The 23,469-nt window shown below is 37.1% G+C and overlaps 1 protein-coding gene across 1 annotated transcript in view; it reads left to right on the plus strand.

The window, feature by feature from the left end:
* The first annotated feature begins 6,034 nt into the window (after positions 1 to 6,034).
* The window catches only part of LOC138319214 (neuroendocrine convertase 2-like), a 31,181-nt gene continuing 13,746 nt past the window's right edge, over positions 6,035 to 23,469 (plus strand). The window contains exons 1-7 of the mRNA XM_069262198.1: positions 6,035 to 6,731; positions 10,969 to 11,073; positions 13,805 to 14,014; positions 19,456 to 19,564; positions 22,251 to 22,288; positions 22,682 to 22,758; positions 23,366 to 23,454. Coding sequence (XP_069118299.1) covers positions 6,543 to 6,731; positions 10,969 to 11,073; positions 13,805 to 14,014; positions 19,456 to 19,564; positions 22,251 to 22,288; positions 22,682 to 22,758; positions 23,366 to 23,454 — 817 coding nt within the window. The 5' untranslated portion in view covers positions 6,035 to 6,542. The remainder of the gene's footprint in view (positions 6,732 to 10,968; positions 11,074 to 13,804; positions 14,015 to 19,455; positions 19,565 to 22,250; positions 22,289 to 22,681; positions 22,759 to 23,365; positions 23,455 to 23,469) is intronic.

The following is a 23,469-nucleotide window of genomic DNA, read 5'->3' on the forward strand; positions in this document are numbered from 1 at the left end:
CTTCAGTCCGTATTTACCGGGACTTACCATAGTTTTGTAAACTGTAATTTCCTTCAGTCCGTATTTACCGGCACTTATCCTAGTTTTGTAATCTGTATTTTCCTTTAGTCCGTATTTACCGGGAATTACCCTAGTTTTGTAAACTTTAATTTCCTTTAGTCCGTATTTACCGGGACTTACCCTAGTTTTGTAATCTGTATTTTCAATATGATGTTCGGATGTGATTGCGCCATTGATGTAATGAGATACCAACTGGCCAGACATTAAACACTTAGTGTAGGTAGGTCGTACTGGCTTTTGGCCCGTTGTGTTTGTTTATCGATTGAGAATGTGATGGGATTTCTGACCGGGCGCTATTGTTATTGCTAAACCACGAGAACCACAGACCGGGCTTGTGATTGCCCCCTCGAGATGATCAAGTTATCAGTGAAGTTAATTTGACCATAAAAACAATTACATCCTAATGTGAATTTGAGGGACATTTCTGAACGACGTCACTAAATCGTATCCTTGGTATATAGAACACCGACTGACACTGCAACTGGCGTTTTTCTCCATGGTAGCACAATTGATGAAGAACAGAAATAACGATTCGCTACAAGCGAAAACTCCATTCCATAACCATCACAATTTTGGAGCCTTCAATCAGTTGAGAGATCGCCACTTCTCTTACTCCCTAAGACAGTATGTTATCCAGGTAACTGTATTTAGGAGGATCGTCATAACAAGCTTTTATATTGTTGACTATGGTTGGTGGCCGAGAGTGATAAAAACCATACCCGACTATGATTGGTGGCCGAGGTTGATAAAATCCCTACCCGATTATGGTTGGTGGCCGAGGTTGATAAAATCGCTACCCGACTATGATTGGTGGCCGAGGTTGATAAAATCCCTACCCGATTATGATTGGTGGCCGAGGGTGAAAAAATCCTTACCCGACTATGGTTTCATGCTATAGAGATGAGGGATGATTAAATATCCACAATATGATACCAATTACGGGGAAATAACTCCAATCATCAAACAATATTTCCAAAGTGTAAAAGTAATTCTGTTATTCAGTTATTTGGCGTTAACGTTGAGCTAGTGTCATTTGATATTCAAAGTGTTTTGAGCGAGGCTGAATCCCAGGAGGAGGACCAAAAATTCAGCGTTCGAATTTAATTACGACTCCATTATGTGTAACTCGAAGTTCGTGTGTCAAAGAACAATCGGTCGATATAAATAATTGGTGTTCGTGCAATGTCATGAAAGTTTTTAAATAATTACTAAAAATACTGAGTGTCTTTCACCCGAGCGGACCTCAGGAGGGAACACTGCAGTATCCAAACAGACAATCTTCACTGAGACAAAGGGCTTTTATAGACTCGATTGTGTTTCGCTAAGAGAAGGTATCTACATAAATGCCTTGTTTTTGGCTTATATAAGTTGACAATGGTATCAACAATAATTGGCCAATGTTATTATATTTTTGTTTCTCTTTATGTTACCGAATAATCATTCCGGGAACCAATTAGTGTCATCCTGTTTTTTACTGGATTGATGTCTTCTTTAGATTTTCCCTGGTTCAGCTCAGTTACCGGCTTTGCCTACTTTAACATACCCAGTATACACCAATGTGAGATTTGAGTACTCATTGCTTAGGAAATTAAATCATCAGGAAAGTCTGTAAACACTGAGGAAACAGTTTTAAGCAGCTTTGATATTAAACAGCTCGGAAACCACAGTCTCAAACTAGACCGCAGCTCAGTATATCTGTACCCTACCACTGCAGCATATTACTGGTAGCTATACAAGGTATCGCAGAATTTCTTTAAAGACATGTACTGCCTTTTTATGTACATGTATGTGGAAAGAAAATGTCAGAAAGCGATATCAACATATAAGTTTGAGTTAGACAAAATAATAATTACTTAACAGGGAATGGTTCACAATATTTGTAAATTATATTTAGACATAGTAAGCGTAATTGAAACAGAAAAACTTAAGTTCATGCCCAATATGACAATGAATTTTAGTCATGTTTCTTTAGTTTGCTCTTCCATCACCGACAAAGATGCTGCAGTATAGATCTCACTAGAATTAAGTTGATTACAGATTACTAATAGCAACAATTATTGCGGTTATATTTCTAGTAAAAGCGAGCAAAACAATGGGAGGTAACTAAAGCCCAAACTAGAATTAGAGGTAACTAAAGCCCAAACTAGAATTAGAGGTAACTAAAGCCCGAACTAGAATTAGAGGTAACTAAAGCCCAAACTAGAATTAGAGGTAACTAAAGCCCAAACTAGAATTATCCCAAAATAGTAACAATATAACACCAAAGCCTGGGAAGCAAAATTTAGGAATCAACTAAATCTGGGTGGAAAACTCTCAAATGTTCGACAGATAACAAACCACTCGGAGGCGACTAAATTCCAATCTTAAAATAGTTCAAAATAAGTACAATCGTGAACTTTTGAAAGGCATCTAAATACCAGACATCTGATGATTATCAGATGAGTATCACCATTACAACTACAAAACTTGACCAATTTCTAGATTGACAATTTTTGTGAATTAGGTGCAGATGTGTATTCTAAATTATATTACCAGTATAATTAAAATTGGTTTCTAATTACCGACATGGACTTATGGAGAATACAACAAATCAAGGAATACCAGGGATAGAATAGATCTCCGTCACATGGCAATCAAGGGATATAAGGGATAGAAAAGATCTCCGTCACATGGCAATCAAGGGATATAAGGGATAGAATAGATCTCCGTCACATGGCAATCAAGGGATATAAGGGATAGAATAGATCTACGCCATATGGCAATCAAGGGATACCAGGGATAGAAAAGATCTCCGTCACATGGCAATCAAGGGATACAAGGGATGGAATAGATCTCCGCCACATGTTAATCAAGGAATACCAGGGATAGAAAAGATCTCCGTCACATGGCAATCAAGGGATACAAGGGATATGAATATAGATCTCCGTCACAGGCAATCAAGGGAATAAGGATAGAATAGATCTCGCCATATGGCAATCAAGGGATACCAGGGATAGAAAAGATCTCCGCACATGGCAATCAAGGGATACAAGGGAGAATAGATCTCCGCCAAGAAACAGGAAGAATAGATCTCGCACATGGCAATCAAGGGATACCAGGGATAGAAAAGATCTCCGTCACATGGCAATCAAGGGATACAAGGGATGGAATAGATCTCCGCCACATGTTAATCAGATACAGGGATAAGGATAGTAATAGATCTCCGCCACATGGAATCAAAGGATAGAATAGATCTCCGCCACATGGCAATCAAGGAATACAAGGGATAGAAAAGATCTCCGTCACATGGCAATCAAGGGATACAAGGGATGGAATAGATCTCCGCCACATGTTAATCAAGGAATACAAAGGATAGAAAAGATCTCCGCCACATGGCAATCAAGGGATACAAGGGATAGAATAGATCTCCGCCACATGGCAATCAAAGGAATACAAGGGATATAATAGATCTACGCCACATGGCAATCAAAGGAATACAAGGGATAGAATAGATCTCCGTCACATGGCAATCAAAATGAGCTACTGTTGTTGATTCTGACCTCGAACTTTATTCTGATTTCTGCTGATATAGGTACCATACCGAAGCGACTTCTGTGACATACAGTATGATAATTGTCCTTGGAATTTATGAATTCTGGAAAGACTAGTCTGAAGCCAGGAGTCCGTATTCCGTTACTCTATCTCTTCTAATGAGTCCTAGTATTAAACTTATAAGTCCTCTTATAAAAGCCTCACATTGGCGAAAGGAAATACAAATAATATCTTATATCCTGCAAGAACGCAACAGCTGTAATTTAGAATTTAAGCGCGTGCGCTGATTCGACTGAACTACTTCTAAGTGAAGCGCTGTCTAAAGGATGGAATTATTTTCAACATAGTTTACAACTTTTTACTTAAATATGCTACTTTTAGGAATGCTGCATCAATGACTGCATCAAGATCAATGACTTAAAATGCAACTTGACTCGGACAGAATTACAAAAAGGGCGTTACTTTTGTTTTTCTTAAACCCTCACCAGACTCCATGTCAACAATGACTTGCCGAAGGATTGTTACTGTCTGTCTAAACTCTCGCCAAAATACAGTGTCTTCACAATATCTGTCATGTTTCAATCAGTCAGTCAGGATTGCTTTACAATGCTATATGAACACCAATGCGGTTCCAAATTTCCAGGTTGTCGACTGAGGTTTGATTTGATTAGTTTAACGTCCTATTAACAGCCAGGGTCATTTAAGGACGTGTCAGGTTTGTTGGTGGAGGAAAGCCGGAGTACCCGGAGAAAAACCACCGACCAGCGGTCAGTACCAAGAGGTGGAGGGCATGTGGTTATATGTCGGTACATCTTAACCACTCGGCCACCGCGGCCCCTGTCGACTGAGGAGCAGGCCCTTTATGGCGTAGTATGATAACAAACTCCTGGACCAGCTGATTTTGCTTTGGATATCATGATCCATAACGTTCCATTAGTACTCTCTGAAGTAAACAAACGAAGTCAAAACGATTTTACAAACAAATATAAAATAAAATGTGTTTTAGTCATTTCGTGTTCGAACAACATTTATAGAAACACGATTGACGACTACTGAAAGTTTTTAACACTTTCACTGAATTATATAAACTTATGTAATGTTCAATAGCACGATTATCAACAAACTTAATGTAGTCAATCACTGGGGATGGATGTCTGTATGTCCTGTTGCATTTGCTGTCTAAACTGATGAAATCAATGGATGTGAGACTACGCTAGGTAGGAAGGAAACCGAAGAGGTCATACCATGTGGGGAATCCCGAGGCCTACTGAGGGATAGACTGCAGTTTTTGCCCCCTGGTGTTGAGTGGAAGAGGTCATACAATGTGGGGAATCCCGAGGCTTACTGAGGTATAAACTGCAGTTTTTACCCCCTGGTGTTGAGTGGAAGAGGTCATACAATGTGGGGAATCCCGAGGCTTACTGAGGGATAGAGTGCAGTTTTTACCCCCTGGTGTTGAGTGGAAGAGGTCATACAATGTGAGGAATCCCGAGGCTTACTGAGGTATAGATGGCAGTTTTTACCCCCTGGTGTTGAGTGGAAGAGGTCATACAATGTGGGGAATCCCGAGGCTTACTGAGGTATAAACTGCAGTTTTTACCCCCTGGTGTTGAGTGGAAGAGGTCATACAATGTGGGGAATCCCGAGGCTTACTGAGGGATAGAGTGCAGTTTTTACCCCCTGGTGTTGAGTGGAAGAGGTCATACAATGTGAGGAATCCCGAGGCTTACTGAGGTATAGACTGCAGTTTTTACCCCCTGGTGTTGAGTGGAAGAGGTCATACAATGTGGGGAATCCCGAGGCTTACTGAGGGATAGACTGCAGTTTTTACCCCCTGGTGATGAGTGGATGAGGTCATACAATGTGGGGAATCCCGAGGCTTACTGAGGGATAGAGTGCAGTTTTTACCAGGGCAACAGACTCAATTAAAAAAGAAGATATAACGAAGCAGTGTAAATAAATCCACGTGAAACACCGGTTGAGTTCGGTCAACGTGCTCAAAGTACGACATCTGATCATGTTTGTGTTGTTACATAACAACGGAAGGTTATTCCCGAAATCTTCCCGCTATAGTACATATCATGGTAGAAAACATTTATTATTTTTAAATTCTAAAAAAGTCATTCAATACTCAATTTTGATAACCTCCAGAAGCAATGATTTTGCACCCTTTTCATTGAAGTTCAAAGAAGTTAATGTGTTTGACCAATGCGTATAACCGTACCATGTCACGAGCTCATAAACAAGTTTATATTGGCTGGCCAAGTATAACCGGTTAATTAGATATTCATATAAATTTGAATATAAAAAAGCAGGACCAATGCCTTTGTGATATTTATAATTGCTGAGATATACGGATTGTCGTCCATCGCTTTCATTCCTCTTGTGCTAACTGAATTAACGCCATATTCGTTAGTGGTAAAGCTTAACACTTTGATTTAAAATGGATTTTTCTCCGTGAATTGATGTGATTTCACCGTATCAATAGTTCTTTAAGTATTGTATTGCATTTACATGTCAACCGTGCCAGCACAATGGAGAATGCCGTGCCGGGAGAGAAGCGGGATCGATACACACCATGTACGCACAAGAATCAATACCGTCATCTCGCTACACCATGGAAACAGGAAGGAGGGCTACTGATCCGAGAAGCTACATTATTCAATGAGTTCTGTACGCAACAGTAGCTACAAAGGAAAACCCACTTCGGGCACACATTGGCTCGCGAGGACATGACGTACATGTGACCACGTGATACCATCCACCATAACTATTCCATAATGAGGACATCATTAGAGAAATAGTAGTGATCGAGAGAAGGTTGACATTCTGTGAGGTGATATTTTGGTAGATTTAAGAGACTTTAGAACAGTGTAGGGTAACAAAGGAATAAGACGTAACAAACGGTTTATTGGTGCAGATTAGGAATTACAGAGCAGGCCCAGCTTGAGATGCCAAATCTAGGATCATGGTTTGGTAGGATATTGTTGTTTTCAGTAGGCCTGTTCGCGTGTTTGCTCTCTCCAACATGTAGCAAGGATGTGAGTACAAACCACTGGCTTGTGGAACTCCGGGACGATGTGGGACCGGAAGCTGCGATGGAGGTGGCTAAAAGGACCGGATTCACTTTCGTAGCACCGGTGAGTCCTGTCTTTGATAGATCTAAGGTCCCGGCGACTCCTGTCAACCCACAATGGCTTCCACTGAAAATATGTCCGTTGGGTTTCTTTTAGAAATTGTTTTTTATATTAACTTTTTTGATAATTAAAGAAATGTGAAATGAAGGTGTTAAAGGCATGAGTTCCGATGACAATTCTAATAACAAATACAGTCTCGCAGAATATATACCCAAAATTGCAATATAGGTGTAGAGAACTTTAACTAAAGAGATGTTTCATTAAATAATTAAAATGGCCATGATTCACATAAAGTCACTACATTTGTATTTAATATTCTGTTCGTTTTATTACGTCCATATCACGGAGAACAATGTTTGAAATCCATATTGAGTCTCCCCATCTCACCGCCCATGTAATGACAGCATCCACACCTTAATATTGTACGTGTGTCATAAAAATAAGGGACACTCCTTTGAGGTATTATATATAATAATACATTTCTCGTATTCCATTTCCCGAAAGCTTGACACCCAATCAAATAAATCGATAGATCGATATTTCGATCAATCAGGGAACAGGCCTTTTGGCATGGAACGACTATTTGAATGAACAAAGAATCAAGTCACATTGATACCTTTAACAAAATAAGAAAAAGAAATCTTCGATAATGTAGACTACATGTTTTTCAGTCCTGGACCAGTATTACTTAACTGTTTCATCCGGATATGGAAATTTGATTTGATGCTAATGACGTGGTCATTGCACTGAACCTGTCAACACCTGGCCACGCGCTCACGTGGTCACACTTAGCGCCATTGACCATATTTAGAACTGTATATAGGTAGTTGGTGTGATCAACAGTTTAGACTTCCCCGTGATAAACTTTACCGGGGCCATATGTAACAATTCATGGACTATCATCTCAGATAGAGCTTGTGTAAAAGACTTACTTGTCGAGTCAAAACACTTTTAAAAAAGTTATTAAGATACATAACAACCGTAAATGGATATGGTAAAGTCAATCCTGCTTATAGTTATTTGTTTTGGAAAAATAAAATATGGATTTTGCAATGAGGGATAGCATGAATACTGAATGAAATAAATAAGAATTAATGGATTTTTTTATAACTTATTTATTATATATCCATACCACAAATATAATTAAACTATCACTATATAAATATACTTCGCCTCACACTTCGGACGATATTGACATATAAAGTATACGTTGATTGATGATAAGGCAGCCGTTCCGGTCGGTCCTTATGCTGTGTTTTAGATGTTTGATATCCTGAGAACACTTATTTATTTATACAATGTTTTACACTCCCTATTAATGGAAAACCATCATACTATAGAATATATCGGAAATTATTCAAAATATTGACGGTGAAAATTTATCCGGAGTTGTCCACACCCATTCAATATCAATTTTAACTAGAATCACGTAACCTTATATGAATCATTTATGATAAATATATAAAAGAGAATATACTGAAATATTCATTAATAACAACTCACACATACATTGTACACTTAAATACAAAGGGCAGGTTTCACTGTACACGGAAAAGACGGGTTTTCATGATATCTCACGTTCTTGTGACTTAAACAAAAGCTCGATTTCACATAGGCACCGTTTCATGGAACGATGAGAAAATTAAGGATGTTTGTGCACATTCGACGAAAAGCTGCCCACAAGAATGCACGATCAAGTTTAAAATTAGTGTGATGATCTTTAAACAGATGGATAAAACATTAGCTACATTAAAACTAGAAAGTGAAAAGGAATGGGTTATGTTTATACCCAAATCGCTAAATGGAACAGTAGCTCGATCTGTCTCAGGATAGCTAAAATAGCTCCGAAAATACGAAATTAATAGAATGATGACTCTTTCGATTCAACAAGATTTAAAGTATGTTGATTTCGAGGTTAATAGACCAAAAATCAAGAAGATTAAAGAGGAATTTTTGATAGCGAGGCAAAAACAATGTAGGATTATTACGATGATTTTTTGGAGTTATTGCCTTTTTGTTTATAATTTTTGGAGTTATAATTCATGTTTTTTGTCATAACAAATAAAATTCACGATCCCTGTGACGAACTCTTAGGCTTACCGGCACTGACATCTGGAGCGTTTAGCAATGATCCGCGGTACAATCAATATTTGTAATAGATTTATTTAATAATATAAATTTCAGTGACCATTCCCTGCTGAATTATTTACTATCTACCCACTATCGAGATTACTTCCCGCGTTAGCTCTATGTTACGTGATGTCACCTCGCGGCTTGGAGTGTCCGTGTCATGCCTCTTTACTATACAGTACCCCGGTAGTACCACGGCGTGGGTAAGCAAAAGTCAATACAATATTGACTTACACGTACAGGTATGTTACTATTGACTTACACGTACATGTATGTTACATTGGACGACTGGGAAAATTTGCATGCTACACGCATTGACCAGATGTTTTTTTTTTATTACAGAGTCCTGGAATGTTTATTTACCAGATATTTAGTTTATTCAGAACCACTATAAATTTTTTCACGCGATTCCGATGCCTGTCGAGTTTTATGAAACACATATTTATACACGTATGTTGCTGGTCATATGGTCAGTTGGACGTCACTATGGTGACGGATCTCTTTGTCCAAGGTGTCGATTACTGGGCAAACTACGTAGAATGCTCGCCCTAATCCTAGCCATGTCTTCCTGTATGTACTGCCAAGAATGTCTTCCTGTATGTACTGCCAAGTTCTCTGTTGTAATCAGTTATTATGGAACCCGTTTGTTTAGCTTCTTCGAAAAAGAAAATGCTATTTGAATAATGATAAATCCATATATGGTGATGTGACGAGTATAAAAAGCCTCGATATCAAACCGATACTTACACAAGGCATGTACTATTCAATAACTGATGACAAATAAAACATTTATAATGAATTACTATTCCAAAAGTCTCCACAGTTGGTCAAGAAGGCACTTGACGTGTTTTACAACGATTCCTAACACACATCATAAAAACCAGACATTTTCATTTTTTCCGAAGAGCCATTATTGAGCACTGTTGTCAAAGATGGACAATATTCATAGAAATAGTGGTGGATCAATTTTGCTAGCTTCTTCATAACATAACTTAACGGTAATCTGATTTTGCTTCAAAATAAAAGACGCTTGTATTTTTAGCTTAAAGGCCCACTACCTTTCCCAAACGGCTTGTTATTTTTAGAATGGAAATGTAAAACAAGATCGCAAAACTTATTAACACACCGTATATACTATATTTAACATCACCTTCTGAACAAATTAACTAAATAAAATCTAAATGTTCATAACGCCGTTGTCTTAAATATCGCGCGGTAGTTGTCTATTACTGCCCCAGACGGCAAAACAGCGAAATGACTCCACTGGGTTTTTTTAAATATTACGCGGGAAATCTTGCGTATATTTGGTGTACGGTGGCAGATTTGTGCCTGTTCGGATTTTCGTCTTTTCGGGCGAAAAGACGAAAATTAACAAACCTTTTCGCCCCGGAAAGACGAAAATTAGCAAACCTTAATTTTCGTGTTTTCGTCTTCCGGTTGACATGCGTGCATTGCGTGATCTATTTTGACATACGCAGTGATGGTGCTTGTGGTGGTAAGTTGCATGTGTAAAAGGGCGAAAAGACGAAATTTAGGGTATATTAATGTTTCGGGGCGATAAGACAAAAAGGCGAAATTTAAGTTTTGTAAATTTTCGAAAAGACGAGATTTTTGAAGGCGAAAAGACGAGAATTGAAAATCGCTAATTAGCGTGCTTATTTTCGTCATTTCGTGTTTTTATTTTTTGTCTTTTCGTCTTTTTGCCTCTAAAACACGAAATACAGAAATGGTTAATTTTTTTGCTTTTCGGGGCGAAACGACGAAAAGACGAAATGGCAGAAATCAGCCACCGTAGTATATATTTTCTGATGTTATACATGCTTTTTGAGAAACCTTTATATTTTGCTCCGAAAAGGTAGTGGGCTTAAATAAAGTTGATAAAGTATTTCTAGCAATGCTTCTGTTTAGTATTACACAAGGGGCAGTCTTCTGTGGCTCTGACGGCGTCAGCCGAGCCACAAACACTCCCATACAGTACCAGCACTAGGGCGGCGAAACACTGTGGTAGCAGATAATTGTGTCCGTAATTAGACACGTTTAACCAGTGTCCATAGTGTGCCGTGGATGAACAAGTCACCAGATTGTATTGTATATATCTTTCTTGTTTCAGATGCTTGGGTCGCCCAGGGAGTTCCATTTTATACATAATGCAGTGCCAAATATCCGAATGAGACGAAGCGTTCTACATACTCGACTACTAAAATCTCATCCCATGGTAAGTCGCTGTGGACGGCTTCTGTAGTACTGTAATAGTTGGTTTGTGATACATGATCTTATCTCGTCAGTTTTATAAATAACCCAGGGTTTTACTGCAGCCTTAAGTAACATCCTCTAAAACTATGTTTCTGTGCTAAAATAAATATTGAATGTCTTTCGATGTTACTTGTATTACATGTAAATATCCCTGGCATATGTAGAGAAGCTTATTTAATTCTGGACATTTTTTATTGAAATCCTAAAATTCATCTGTAAAAAGCATGCCATTGAGTATAGTCTGACTGCCACGTACATGTATCTAACATTCAGACTGAAGAGCAGTCAGATTTGTCACAAGGAAGTGACATACTTCAACATTTAAAATGACACTCCTTAGAACGTTGAAGGAAATATATAATGCAAACATGTTACAAAATTAACGTTAAAGAACTCGAGTTAATAATTGCTGTGTCTTATAAGAAAGCAGCCAATATATGAATGGTCTTCTACTGCCGGATCTTGTATCCAACCTCCCAGCTTCAGCCTTTTACAATCCGCAATCAGTTATATTTATATTTATGCCATAACCTGCCAATATGTGAAAACAACCCAATATGTGAAAACAACCCAATATGTGAAAACAACCCAATATGTGAAAACAACCCAATATGTGAAAACAACCCAATATGTGAAAAAGTTAATAGACACTTACATAAATAATAACTTTCAAACAACAATTTCACTTAAAGCATGTGTATCATTGTAGTTGATATAACCATTACAAACATGAAAATGACAAAATCTTCGAATTCAATTCGCTTAACTACGCATATTTTGGATGGTTACCATGGCAATTTAAACTGCAAAACTAGAAAACTTCATTATAATTGAATCAGGGATGTATTAAATATTGGTTTGTTGACACAAAAGTAGATGCAATACGTCCCTGATACACTAACCCAGTTTGAGAAACTATGATTGATGTCTATCTAATGAAACATGTTTTGAAAGACTTTATTTTTTTTTTGTATTTTACACAATGTTTACACGTATTAGAACGCTACGATGCCTTATTCTCTATCCGTCTTCTCTATCCATGTTCTTTCTCATGCTCTCACTAAATCACCTTCAACATCTTCACCGTATCAACATCCTATATTGTCATCGTTTACGACCATTTAACACTTCTATCCAGGTAACGGTATTCAAGCACAAAGATAGACCAGGAAAACCCATTTTGTCAATGCGGTTGGCTGAAATTTTTATAAATGAAGACAATCCTTCTCAATATCGCGTCTGAAAATTTCTACATTAAGAAAAATGGTACAAACTTTTTGGAATCGCTGGTATCTGTTTAACAGCGTTGAATTTTTATCTATAAACATCCATTTACATACCGTCATTTGTGAAATGGAGGTTAAAAGTAAACTTGTACTTTAATATAAACGCCAGAGCCCGGCTGATCAAACGGTAATGAGCTGATGGTGAGCTGAAGCACATGATTAGTGAAAGTTTCATTTCCCAACTGCCCAAGGTTGAGTAAAGAACGGAGTACTTCAGAAATTGAAAACTTATTTGATCTTGATTTGAAAATTGTTGTTAAACTTTTTGAACAACTGGGTTTCCCGTTTCTTCCAACAGGATGACAGCGTATGAAACTGTAAACGCTTTTATTTAAAACAATGTACCAAGCTTCATCTCCTTTCACATTGCGACGGAATCTCGCGCAATGCACTTCGTTGATTGCATTAACCAGTGAGCGCGCACTTGGCCATAATCCTGACCTTCACTAGTATTTTATTGTAGCAGAAGTATAGTTAATATCTCCGTATGCATGTTTTTGTTATTAGTCAGCCAAGATAAGGGAATTCGTACTAAGGGCAGCCCTCTCTATATACCACTTTAACATTGCTCTACCACTAAATACTGTATGTAGCGTTTATTCAGTTCGACATCATTGACCATCGGGCAGCGCTTTTCAGATCGTTGCTGGACTCATGATAATGTAGTACTGTAGGAAACAACCAAATAAATGAAAGCAAACCTTTGGAATGGCCACTGTTTATAAAAGATTGAGCCACGGATAGAATTTTGTGCAGACCAATGTTTGGCTGGTTAATCATGAAACTCAAAGTAAAAATGTTTGTGACAGTATTTATTCCTATGTAAAAATGATATAAAAATAATATACATTTGGAAATCCAGATTGACCTTTGTGTTCAAAATATCAATTTTGATAATGAATAGGTAAAAACATAAGAATTTTGGAAGTTTTCAAGCAAAATGCACCTTACACGTGTTTCAAAATGGTGGGAGGTTGAGCTGAAGAAACACATCCTTTTCTCTCTAGTGTTAATGATAACATAGATTTTAGTAATAGAATAACTAAATATGGTTCAGTTGTTTTAATAGTACATTACAAAATTTACACTGTTGTCTTTCGAAAAGTATTTAGTTGTATAACTAAAACCCATTCGTCATTCACACCCTAAATATATTGTGTAATAATCTAATATTAGTACTACTGAGTACAACCCCAATAGGATTTCCTTAAGAGTCAACATTATCAACTCTGGATTATCTTGGTGTGACGTATTTGATATTTAATATCATCACGGATTATTATGCTAATTCAGCACTAATCGCCACAAATATTTCTTCCATTTAAAAATGTTCTGCAAAATGCTCAGAAAATGACAAACTTGTTCTGAATTTTCGTGTTAACATTTTGGATTTGATTTTGTGTGTAGGTGAAGAGGGCTGTGCAGCAGCTGGGATATGTACGAGCCAAGCGAGGCTTTAAACCCTTAAAAGGTATGCCTGTTTCTGACATCAAATTGACTGCCCCGGATATAGAACACTTTCTTCTCAATCACGATCTCACAGCACAGGAAACCCAACAGAACGGCGACTCCGCTCATACACCCAACGATCCTTTGTTTGCTAAAGAATGGTACCTGGTAAGTCTGATAGTAGAAACAGTCTATCATTACTTTTACTGACAAGAGAACTCCACTCCTTTTACTGGTGAAGTGATAATGCATTCTTTAGTGTGTATGATTAGGAAAAAATGTCGATTAAGTTATTTAAGAGCATATTTCAAAAACAAATGTTGATCAAAAGTACAACACGAATTTACAGCAGTCTCCCAAAATAGACACGCACCATCTACATAAGAGACCGTTCAAAAAGTCAAACTGATAAAATAGTAGTTTTCCCCAACAAATCATAGAACTTAATGTTAATCCATCAAACGAGTAGTAAATATGTCTAGTCTATATATGGAAGAAGGCCGGATTCTACATGCCAAGGATTTATATTTCTTATGTGTCTCTTGTGTATACTCATTGCAGTATGTGTTAACGCTATAGGGCTACCTAAATATAGAGTTATAGTTGTGTGTAAACCCAGTCAGACAGCCCATGAGGAGATAAGAATTCCACATCAGTCCTCTGATGCTATCTGAGATCACGATGTCGCCATCGAGAGTCCGACGAATCTGCTTTGCGAAGACCTTCGGTGAAATCGATATTCGGGATCAGAATTTAATGTTGACGACACCAGACTTCCTAAAAGCATTAGGACATCTTCCACTCTGGTAATCACAGTAACACAGGTTCCCTGCGTCACTCAGATGTTGTTTAACCTTGGGAGAGTGTTGACGTAAACAGAACACGTAATGTACCTGTAATGCATCTATATACCGAGGTCTATGATATTCTATCCAGATCCTGGTCTCCTTCTAACCGTCAGAATTTTGTTAAAACACACATTATATATATATATATATATATGCATGCAGATATTAGATTTACTGATTATATAAAACCCGTATAAGCTGAGAGGATATTCTGCTGGTTGTATGTCAGTCCTGCTGATGACATTTGCGAGGCTGACAGTAATTGATAGTTGGTCCGGTTTATGTCGCCGACTCAATGCTGATTAATGAATTGATGGATACCGACCGGTAGAAACTATCCAGGGATACTTCCGATTCACTTCGTGGACATTTTTACTTCACCTCATCGATAGCTTCAAACAAAACCGAGGATTAATGTCATTCGGGAAGACTATTATATGAAGTTCAACTGGGAAATATATTTATAGTATCGTTTCATAATAAACGTAATTTATTAATCTCGTATTTCCCATTGAAAAGCATAATCTGTGTTTTCCACTTTTGACATTTTGAAAATTGCTCATGGAACATCAGGTGCCTACATGATCATTCTATTTTTAAGTAAGATTTTGGTATGTATATATGTCTGTTACAAAAAAGGACCAAGGTAATAAAAGAATTGAATTAAAAACAGACGATCAGCCAGTCACGTTTTGACTGTAATGACTTTATTCAATTTAAGAACAATGAAACTAATAGGAACTAATAATGACTGTACTTCTTGATTGGATTTTGTTGTTGTTTTCAATTTTTGACAGTTGAGTCAATGTCTCCGTAGTTGAATAACCCCAGTTGCTGTTTTCAATGCCTTAGTAGTTGAATAACCATAGTTGCTGTTTTAATATTACCCTGGTAGTTGAGTAACCCCAGTTGCTGTTATCAATGCCTTGGTAGTTTAATAACCCTAGTTGCTGTTTTAATATTACCTTGGTAGTTGAATAACCTCAGTTGCTGTTTTCAATGCCTTGGTAGTTGAATAACCCTAGTTGCTGTTTTAATATTACCTTGGTAGTTGAATAACCTCAGTTGCTGTTTTCAATGCCTTGGTTGTTGAAAAACCCCAGTTGCTGTTTTGAATGCCTTGGTAGTTGAATAACCCTATTTGCTGTTTTCAATGCCTTGGTAGTTGAATAACCTAGTTGCTGTTTTCACTGTCTTAGTAGTTGCATAACCTCAGTTGCTGTTTTTAATGCCTTGGTAGTTGAATAACCCTAGTTGCAGTTTTCAGTGCCTTGGTAATTGAATAACCCTAGTTGCAATTTTCAATGCCTTGGTAACTGAATAACCCTAGTTGCAGTTTTCAATGCCTTGGTAATTGAATAACCCTAGATGCAGTTTTCAATGCCTTGGTAATTGAATAACCCAAGTTAATGTTTTCAATGCATTGGTAGTTAAATAACCCTAGTTGCAGTTTTCAATGGTTTGGTAGTTGAATAACCCAAGTTAATGTTTTCAATGCCTTGGTAATTGAATAACCCAAGTTAATGTTTTCAATGCCTTGGTAATTGAATAACCCGAGTTAAATTTTTCAATGCCTTGGTAGTTAAATAACCATAGTTGCTGTTTTAATATTACCTTGGTAGTTGAATAACCTCAGTTGCTGTTTTCAATGCCTTGGTAGTTGAATAACCCTAGTTGCTGTTTTCACTGTCTTAGTAGTTGCATAACCTCAGTTGCTTTTTTCAATGCCTTGGTAGTTGAATAACCCTAGTTGCAGTTTTCAGTGCCTTGGTAATTGAATAACCCTAGTTGCAATTTCCAATGCCTTGGTAACTGAATAACCCTAGTTGCAGTTTTCAATGCCTTGGTAATTGAATAACCCTAGATGCAGTTTCCAATGCCTTGGTAATTGAATAACCCAAGTTAATGTTTTCAATCCCTTGGTAGTTAAATAACCCTAGTTGCAGTTTTCAATGGTTTGGTAGTTGAATAACCCAAGTTAATGTTTTCAATGCCTTGGTAATTGATTAACCCAAGTTAATGTTTTCAATGCCTTGGTAATTGAATAACCCGAGTTAATGTTTTCAATGCCTTGGTAATTTAATAACCCAAGTTGCTGTTTTCAATGCCTTGGTAGTTGAAAAATCCAGATAATATTTTCATTGTTTTGGTAGTTGACACTATGCGGTGTTGTTTTCATGTTTTCAATTCCACGACAGTTGAATGACCAGATTTTTTGTTTTAATAATCTTGACGGTGTAAATGACTTGCGGTGTTTTCAATGTCCTAGTGGCTTAAAGATTTGTTGTTATTTTCAATGGCTCGGTAGTCGACAGTAACTCAATAGTGTTGACTTCCTGATTTACTGCTACAATTGCCTGGTAAATAAGTTGGTTAAGTTCTTTCCTCCAGTCTGTGAACTGGCCCGACTCATTTCAATGATATATGTAGCTGTTGATTAGTTCGACTTGTTATTCTTGACCGGAGGGAATGACCTAGATTGAACTTATTGGTCGAACCTCTCCAGATCGATTCTGATTGCGTTGTCAGTTAGTGGTCAGCATTGACCATCCCCGATAAGGAGCTACTAAATGGACACGTCCTTCTTTTGAATGGGAATGGACGCATGTACCAGACAATTGTTACAATTATAACTACCCAAGACAATCAACACCTCGACACGTGTTTAGTCTGTGGGTCTTGTCCGTGCCATTGGACACAAGGACACACCTCGGGGTTATTGAAGGATACAGCCAGTAATTGAGTACTATAAGAATGGGTTTCTCTTCAATACAACGCATGGCCACGGACAGATTTCTGACCCTCATTAAATTAAAGTTATCCTTCATCCGCTCATTATCTATTTGCTGCAAAATGTGCCATAAAAATTAATAAATTAGTTGCTTTCCAAGACGACCTCTCAACTTTGGAAAATACCACACATCTCTTTATCATATATAACTACAACACATTTTATATAAATCCAGTCACATATAGAGGAAACCGGAACTACAGTACATTTTATATAAATCAGTCACATATAGAGGAAACCTGAACTACAGCACATTTTATATAAATCCAGTCACAATTGTTAACAGTTTTCGAAGAAAGCAACTTCAAAGTTATATCCACTGCCTATACATACTCTGCATAGTGTAGGTAACTTCAAACTTACAATTAATTCTCGTAGCGAGTCAAATTTCCAGTCTTTACATTCCTACATAGTGTAGACAATGATTGTGTTATCTTCTCGACATCTTTTTTCCTTTGTCATTGTTGAATTCTGTATATTGAATGCTTTAGAAGTACATTAGAATGGTCGGCATGTTTTGTGTGTTTGTGTTAGTTGGGTGGGGGGGCTATATATATTAGTCTTTTTAACGTATAGTGATATGTTTTGGCTACAGTTTGTGGAAACTACGTATTTGATCTAAAATTAGACAATCGTGACATTCGCTTCCTGAAATTGCGAGATCGAAAATTGCGTTCCCTTAATTATAGTCTTGGTAGAAATAAAGGGTCTCAACTTTCGTATAAAAGGACCGAGTGTCTTTGGTTTGACCCGAAATAAGCTCATTAACTAGTATATTAAAAATCATCGCTTTGAACACGCTATGTTATAGTCTTTATATATTACAGTTTTTTTATATATATAACAACTTTATTCACTACCTAACTTATTCTCCATACAAAATAAAACTACTTGATACAAAATAACATTGATTACTAGCACCATTGGCTCTGACGACATCTAGCCAGTCTAACAACTAGAAAGCGTACGACCAAACACTTGTGGTCAGTAACGATTCACATTATATTGATTGCGGTAGATCTGATGGAGAACCATGGCGATTCAATCCCAACAATGTTTTATCTGGGTGTTTTCGACACAATAGCCCTACATGAATTAAACTACGAATTGTTATCCGCCGCTTGGTCAGCTTATTGTGATTGGGGAGTTTCCGGGAAATGTTGTATCTCTAGTAACCAACATGGTCACTTCCAGAAAATCAATGGTGGTCGGTAATAAACGTGATTCTTATTGAAATGACAAGGAAAAGAATATCAAAATATGATCAAATTTATTGGAAATAAATTAACCAAACAAGAACTTGCAATGACATACTGTAGTTAAAAACTGAATAAAATCCATGGAAATACAGAAATTGTTAAATATGAATGATCTGAGTATGCAATTACAAAGTCTACGGGTTGAATTTCAATTTATAATGATTTGTTTGCTGAATGTACTAATATCGGATATCTGTTTGAATATAAACTACAGTCGATACACCATTAACCTTAACTAGATTCTACCTTAATTCGTTTTTATATTGTCTCTCTCACTTTAAAACTAAGATGTAAACTAAAGGTTTAGGCTCATTACCTAGTCCTGATGTCCTCCCCCAGTACCAGGCCTGAACATGTCTGTAACGCCCACCGTCATACAAGTCACCACACACCGCCCACGCTAACTGAAAATCATCTCCGAATAATCGATATCGAGTCTCTGATACTGTTTTCAATACCTCAGTAACAATGTGTTCGGAACTCATATAGGTAATATCGAGTATTCATTTAATTGATCTGAGTGGCAGTATTTTCACTTCTGAATTTTTTAGGTCAATTTTTTCGAAATATTATCGTTTTCATATGTTTATCCCCTTTTACACATTTCTTTTTACTCTTTTTCTATAACTAAAAAGTTTGTTCTAATCCTTGTTATTGTATATATTATTTTTTGTTTTAATATTTGCTTGTAAATACTTCACTGTTCACCAGAAAAACACCGGTCAATCTGGAGGTATCTTAGGCTTGGACTTGAATGTGGAGGCAGCTTGGGCGATGGGCTACACAGGAAAGAAGATCACCACCGCTATTATGGATGACGGTAAGTATTACTGTCTTGTTGTAGTCGATAGTTTTGATACATTTCAGCGGTGCCCCCCTCTATTTACTCTATTTCTGTGCTATCGATTTATACACAGCGCTTTCCTGCATCACTTATATTTGGTTTGTCATAATTCCTTACACAGGAGGGGATTATTCAGTTATTCTACCCACAATCTGGTTAAGATATGAGGACGTAGAAAAACCCAAAGGGAAATAAAACGTTTTTAGACAGGGAAAGCAAGCGCAGTTTGCAGAATATGACCGGAGATAAGTTATTAGTTCCCAGGCAATGAAACACCCACCATTCGTGTTTGGACTGTGTTATACATTCAGAGTAACTTATATATATAAGATTAACAAATACAATATTGGAAATTCCTTAAAGGGACAATTCACTCAGGCTAAATCTTTTACATAACCAAGAAGCAAAATATGGCATAAATGTATTGTTCTACATTTCTTATGAAACATATAACATAAGATATTGACAAATTCCACGTCATTGTTTAGTAATTTAATTGATACCGTTGTAATTACAAATCGTTGATCAATACGATTAAGCAGGTACAATATGTACGCTGTACCAATATCCGAGCCAAAGTCACGCACGTGAAACAAATGAACTACATAACCACTGTGGAGGTGATATAATGATTTTTTAGGCAAAACAGTTCACCTAATAAGGTAAACACACTTCTGTCAGAGCGATTTGAGCAGTTCTAGACAAATGTAGCATTACTCTACGAGTAAGGGACTGGGTTCGGCATACAAGATATTCGTCCACAATGTGTAATGGCGGACAGCGAGTGAGTTTGAACATTTCACACGCATTTCACCACCATGGGATTTTCTGACATATCACAGTAAAACCGACTGATCTAATTTCCATTAGAACTGGGGGTTTTCCGATATATATACAAATTTTAATGTTATCGTAGAATGAATTGTCCCTTTAATTACAAAAAGAAAATGAAAAAGTCCATATTATTAAAGGTTTTTAACATGACTTGAATGAATTCGATTTCCTGTTTCTGTATAGAAATGGAATGAGTTTACAGTCCTGTATGTTGTTTTCAATCTTTTTCGATTTGTTAATAATGCTTTTTTCGTTTAAATTTAAATGGTTCTGTTGCAATTGAAAATTTTCAAAGCAGAAAACCATCACTGACGCCACAGCTATTGTTTATATAAATTACTAACATGTAGGGCACACTTGATTTACGCTGCACGGCGTATACATGAGTCGCGGTGACGTGCAATATTGATGTGGCTGGGTCGATTCTGTAATGACGTCAGAACTTTTAGACCATTCATCTGTGAGAGACGGTTACAAATAGCTCAAGGGTATTGTAAATACAAAACAATCACTTTTCTCTATACATCACAGATATTGTGTTGTTTCAATCGATTTTTGAAGTATTAATTAAATTCTAATAAACAGGAGGTATCATTCATCTTAGATATAAATCGTGAATGTATTCTACCGGATCTCATCAATCTCGTGTCTGCTATAATTCCATTTTAACTAGCATTTTGTTTGCTGTGGCAGTTTCGCATTCACTATTGGGTTTCTTCGATGTTTGTACCCAATCAGTAATCAATGACACACGTCTCCATCGCATGCTAATCAATGACTTCAGCAACGCCATTGTGACTAGTAGGCGACTATATCATAGCTTGATGTCGGAATGAATAAGTATAAGCAGTACTGTAATATATATGAATTATAAGCATGATGCTGATGTTGGAGCTAGGCTGATAAAGCGACGGTACGATAAATGTGATCTACGAAACATTCATCCTCAGATCCGCGTAGATTTGTTCTCAGACGATTTCTAGTACGTCTTCTTGTTCTTTAGGCCGTAATAGAATAATTCCTTGTGTATTGACCAAAACATTATTTAGTCATTATTCTGTTAAATGGCTGTAAGATGACAGGAGAAAGCACTGGTATGAGAGGTTAGAAGTCGGTAGATCCAGATTGATCGATCACTCTGACGTATAGGGTGGCAGTCTTTAATCTGATGAACGACAACAATGTCCAGAACAGCTAACGGCCGACATATTGAACATCAATCAAAATGGATAAGTGTCCGACAAATTGTGACAAATCGACATCCAATTTCGTTACTAAGGCCAAATGTCGCTTAATTTCATTTCGGCATTGCAAAAGCATCAAAAGGGCGAAATCGGTATTGATATACGTGATTGTGTGGTTTGTAGTGTATTTGGAGTCTGGCTTATCGTACTCGCTTATCGGTACCATCAAGTCAGCTAATGATAGGAAACATTACCAATGAGGTTTTCTTAAATCTCCATACCTACTCGCAATTTGCAGTACACGCCACGCTAGATATTTAACATGCTTCAATTGTTACGATTTCTAATTAAAGATTAACTCGGTCATCCCATGAAAATTGTTTTCATAACAGTCGCATATAAAATCGTTTGTAAATGGTTCGATAATCAAATAGCATTTCCAAAGCACGAGAACTTATTGCTTGCTTATCTTAAGTGAATGCGAGTATAATAGAGATGTACCTGATAGAAGGCTTTATTTAAATTTAGCCTGTGTTACATACTGGGGCAGGATTCTAATCATACTGCCCGTATCCGGAGTAATAACATTCTAATGACAACGAGGCTTTATCCTGTACAATTATAATCCTTTGCTGTTTTTACAGGTATTGATTATCTGCACGAGGACCTAAAACACAATTACGTAAGTAATTTAATTAGTGACAGACTGATGAAAGTGTATCTACCAAAACCATCACAATGTTAACGCGATCTCTATAGCACCACCCAATAATGGCGGGCGGCATCAGATAATCTAATAAACCTCTGGCCACACTGTGTGAACAATCAAACAGGAAGCACACGGATATACAATAGTTATATTGATAACTTATTAATCGATCAACAAATAAACCGTACATATCAAAAGTGGAAGAAAACTTTCTTTTACGTCTGTATGATATTCAGTCCAACACTTGGAAATCCTTTTCGCAGTGGCTCCTGTTTTCGACCTTGATTCATTTTGAAAGAACTTCATTAGAAGCGTTTGCATGACCTGCTTTTAAAGGTAATCACTGTAATTTTGAATCTTCTTCAGAACGCCGAGGCCAGCTATGACTTCAGCAGTAACGATCCGTACCCATACCCACGATACACTGACACGTGGTTCAACAGGTGGGTAAGAATAGCAATACCTGGCTTCAGAAGTTTTAATATGAAAGCCGTACTCACCGAACGAACACGAACAATATTAAATAATTAATTTTCTCTTTGTTACTGGCTTTCTGATTGGCCTATTCATTTTTTTCATTCCACGATGAAAAAAAAATCCGAGAATTGCGCGGAAATCCCGACGTTATCGTGACGTCACAATAGAAACATTGACGTTGCGTATTGTTTTGGAAAAAATAATCCCCTGGAAAAAATATATAGAATCGTACGTGTAAACGTATTTCATTTTATAACTAGCCTGGAAAATTAATTATAAGCATTGAAGTCACTATTTTTTAATTTCATCGGGTTATGAAATAAATTGTGTTTGCAAACTTTTGTGAGAATCCGCTACGCGGATTCACACAGTTTGCAAAAAAAAATTTCTTTCATACCCCGATGAAATTAAAAAATAGTGACTTCAATGCTTAAATAAAAAAAGAATTAAATCAAATGACATTTCAATAACGACATACTGATTTGAAAATAATAAACAAAAATACAATCATCACAATTACATTTTAACACAACTGAGTTTCCTACTTTTCTGCTCCTATGTTTTTGTGTCCAGTCACGGGACCCGATGTGCTGGAGAGGTGTCAGCTGCCAGGGATAACAAAGTCTGTGGTGTCGGTGTGGCGTACGACTCCAAGGTAGCAGGTATGTACAGCTTCT

The sequence above is a fragment of the Argopecten irradians genome, chromosome 3 (assembly GCF_041381155.1).
Source record: "Argopecten irradians isolate NY chromosome 3, Ai_NY, whole genome shotgun sequence".
Lineage (NCBI taxonomy): Eukaryota > Metazoa > Mollusca > Bivalvia > Pectinida > Pectinidae > Argopecten > Argopecten irradians.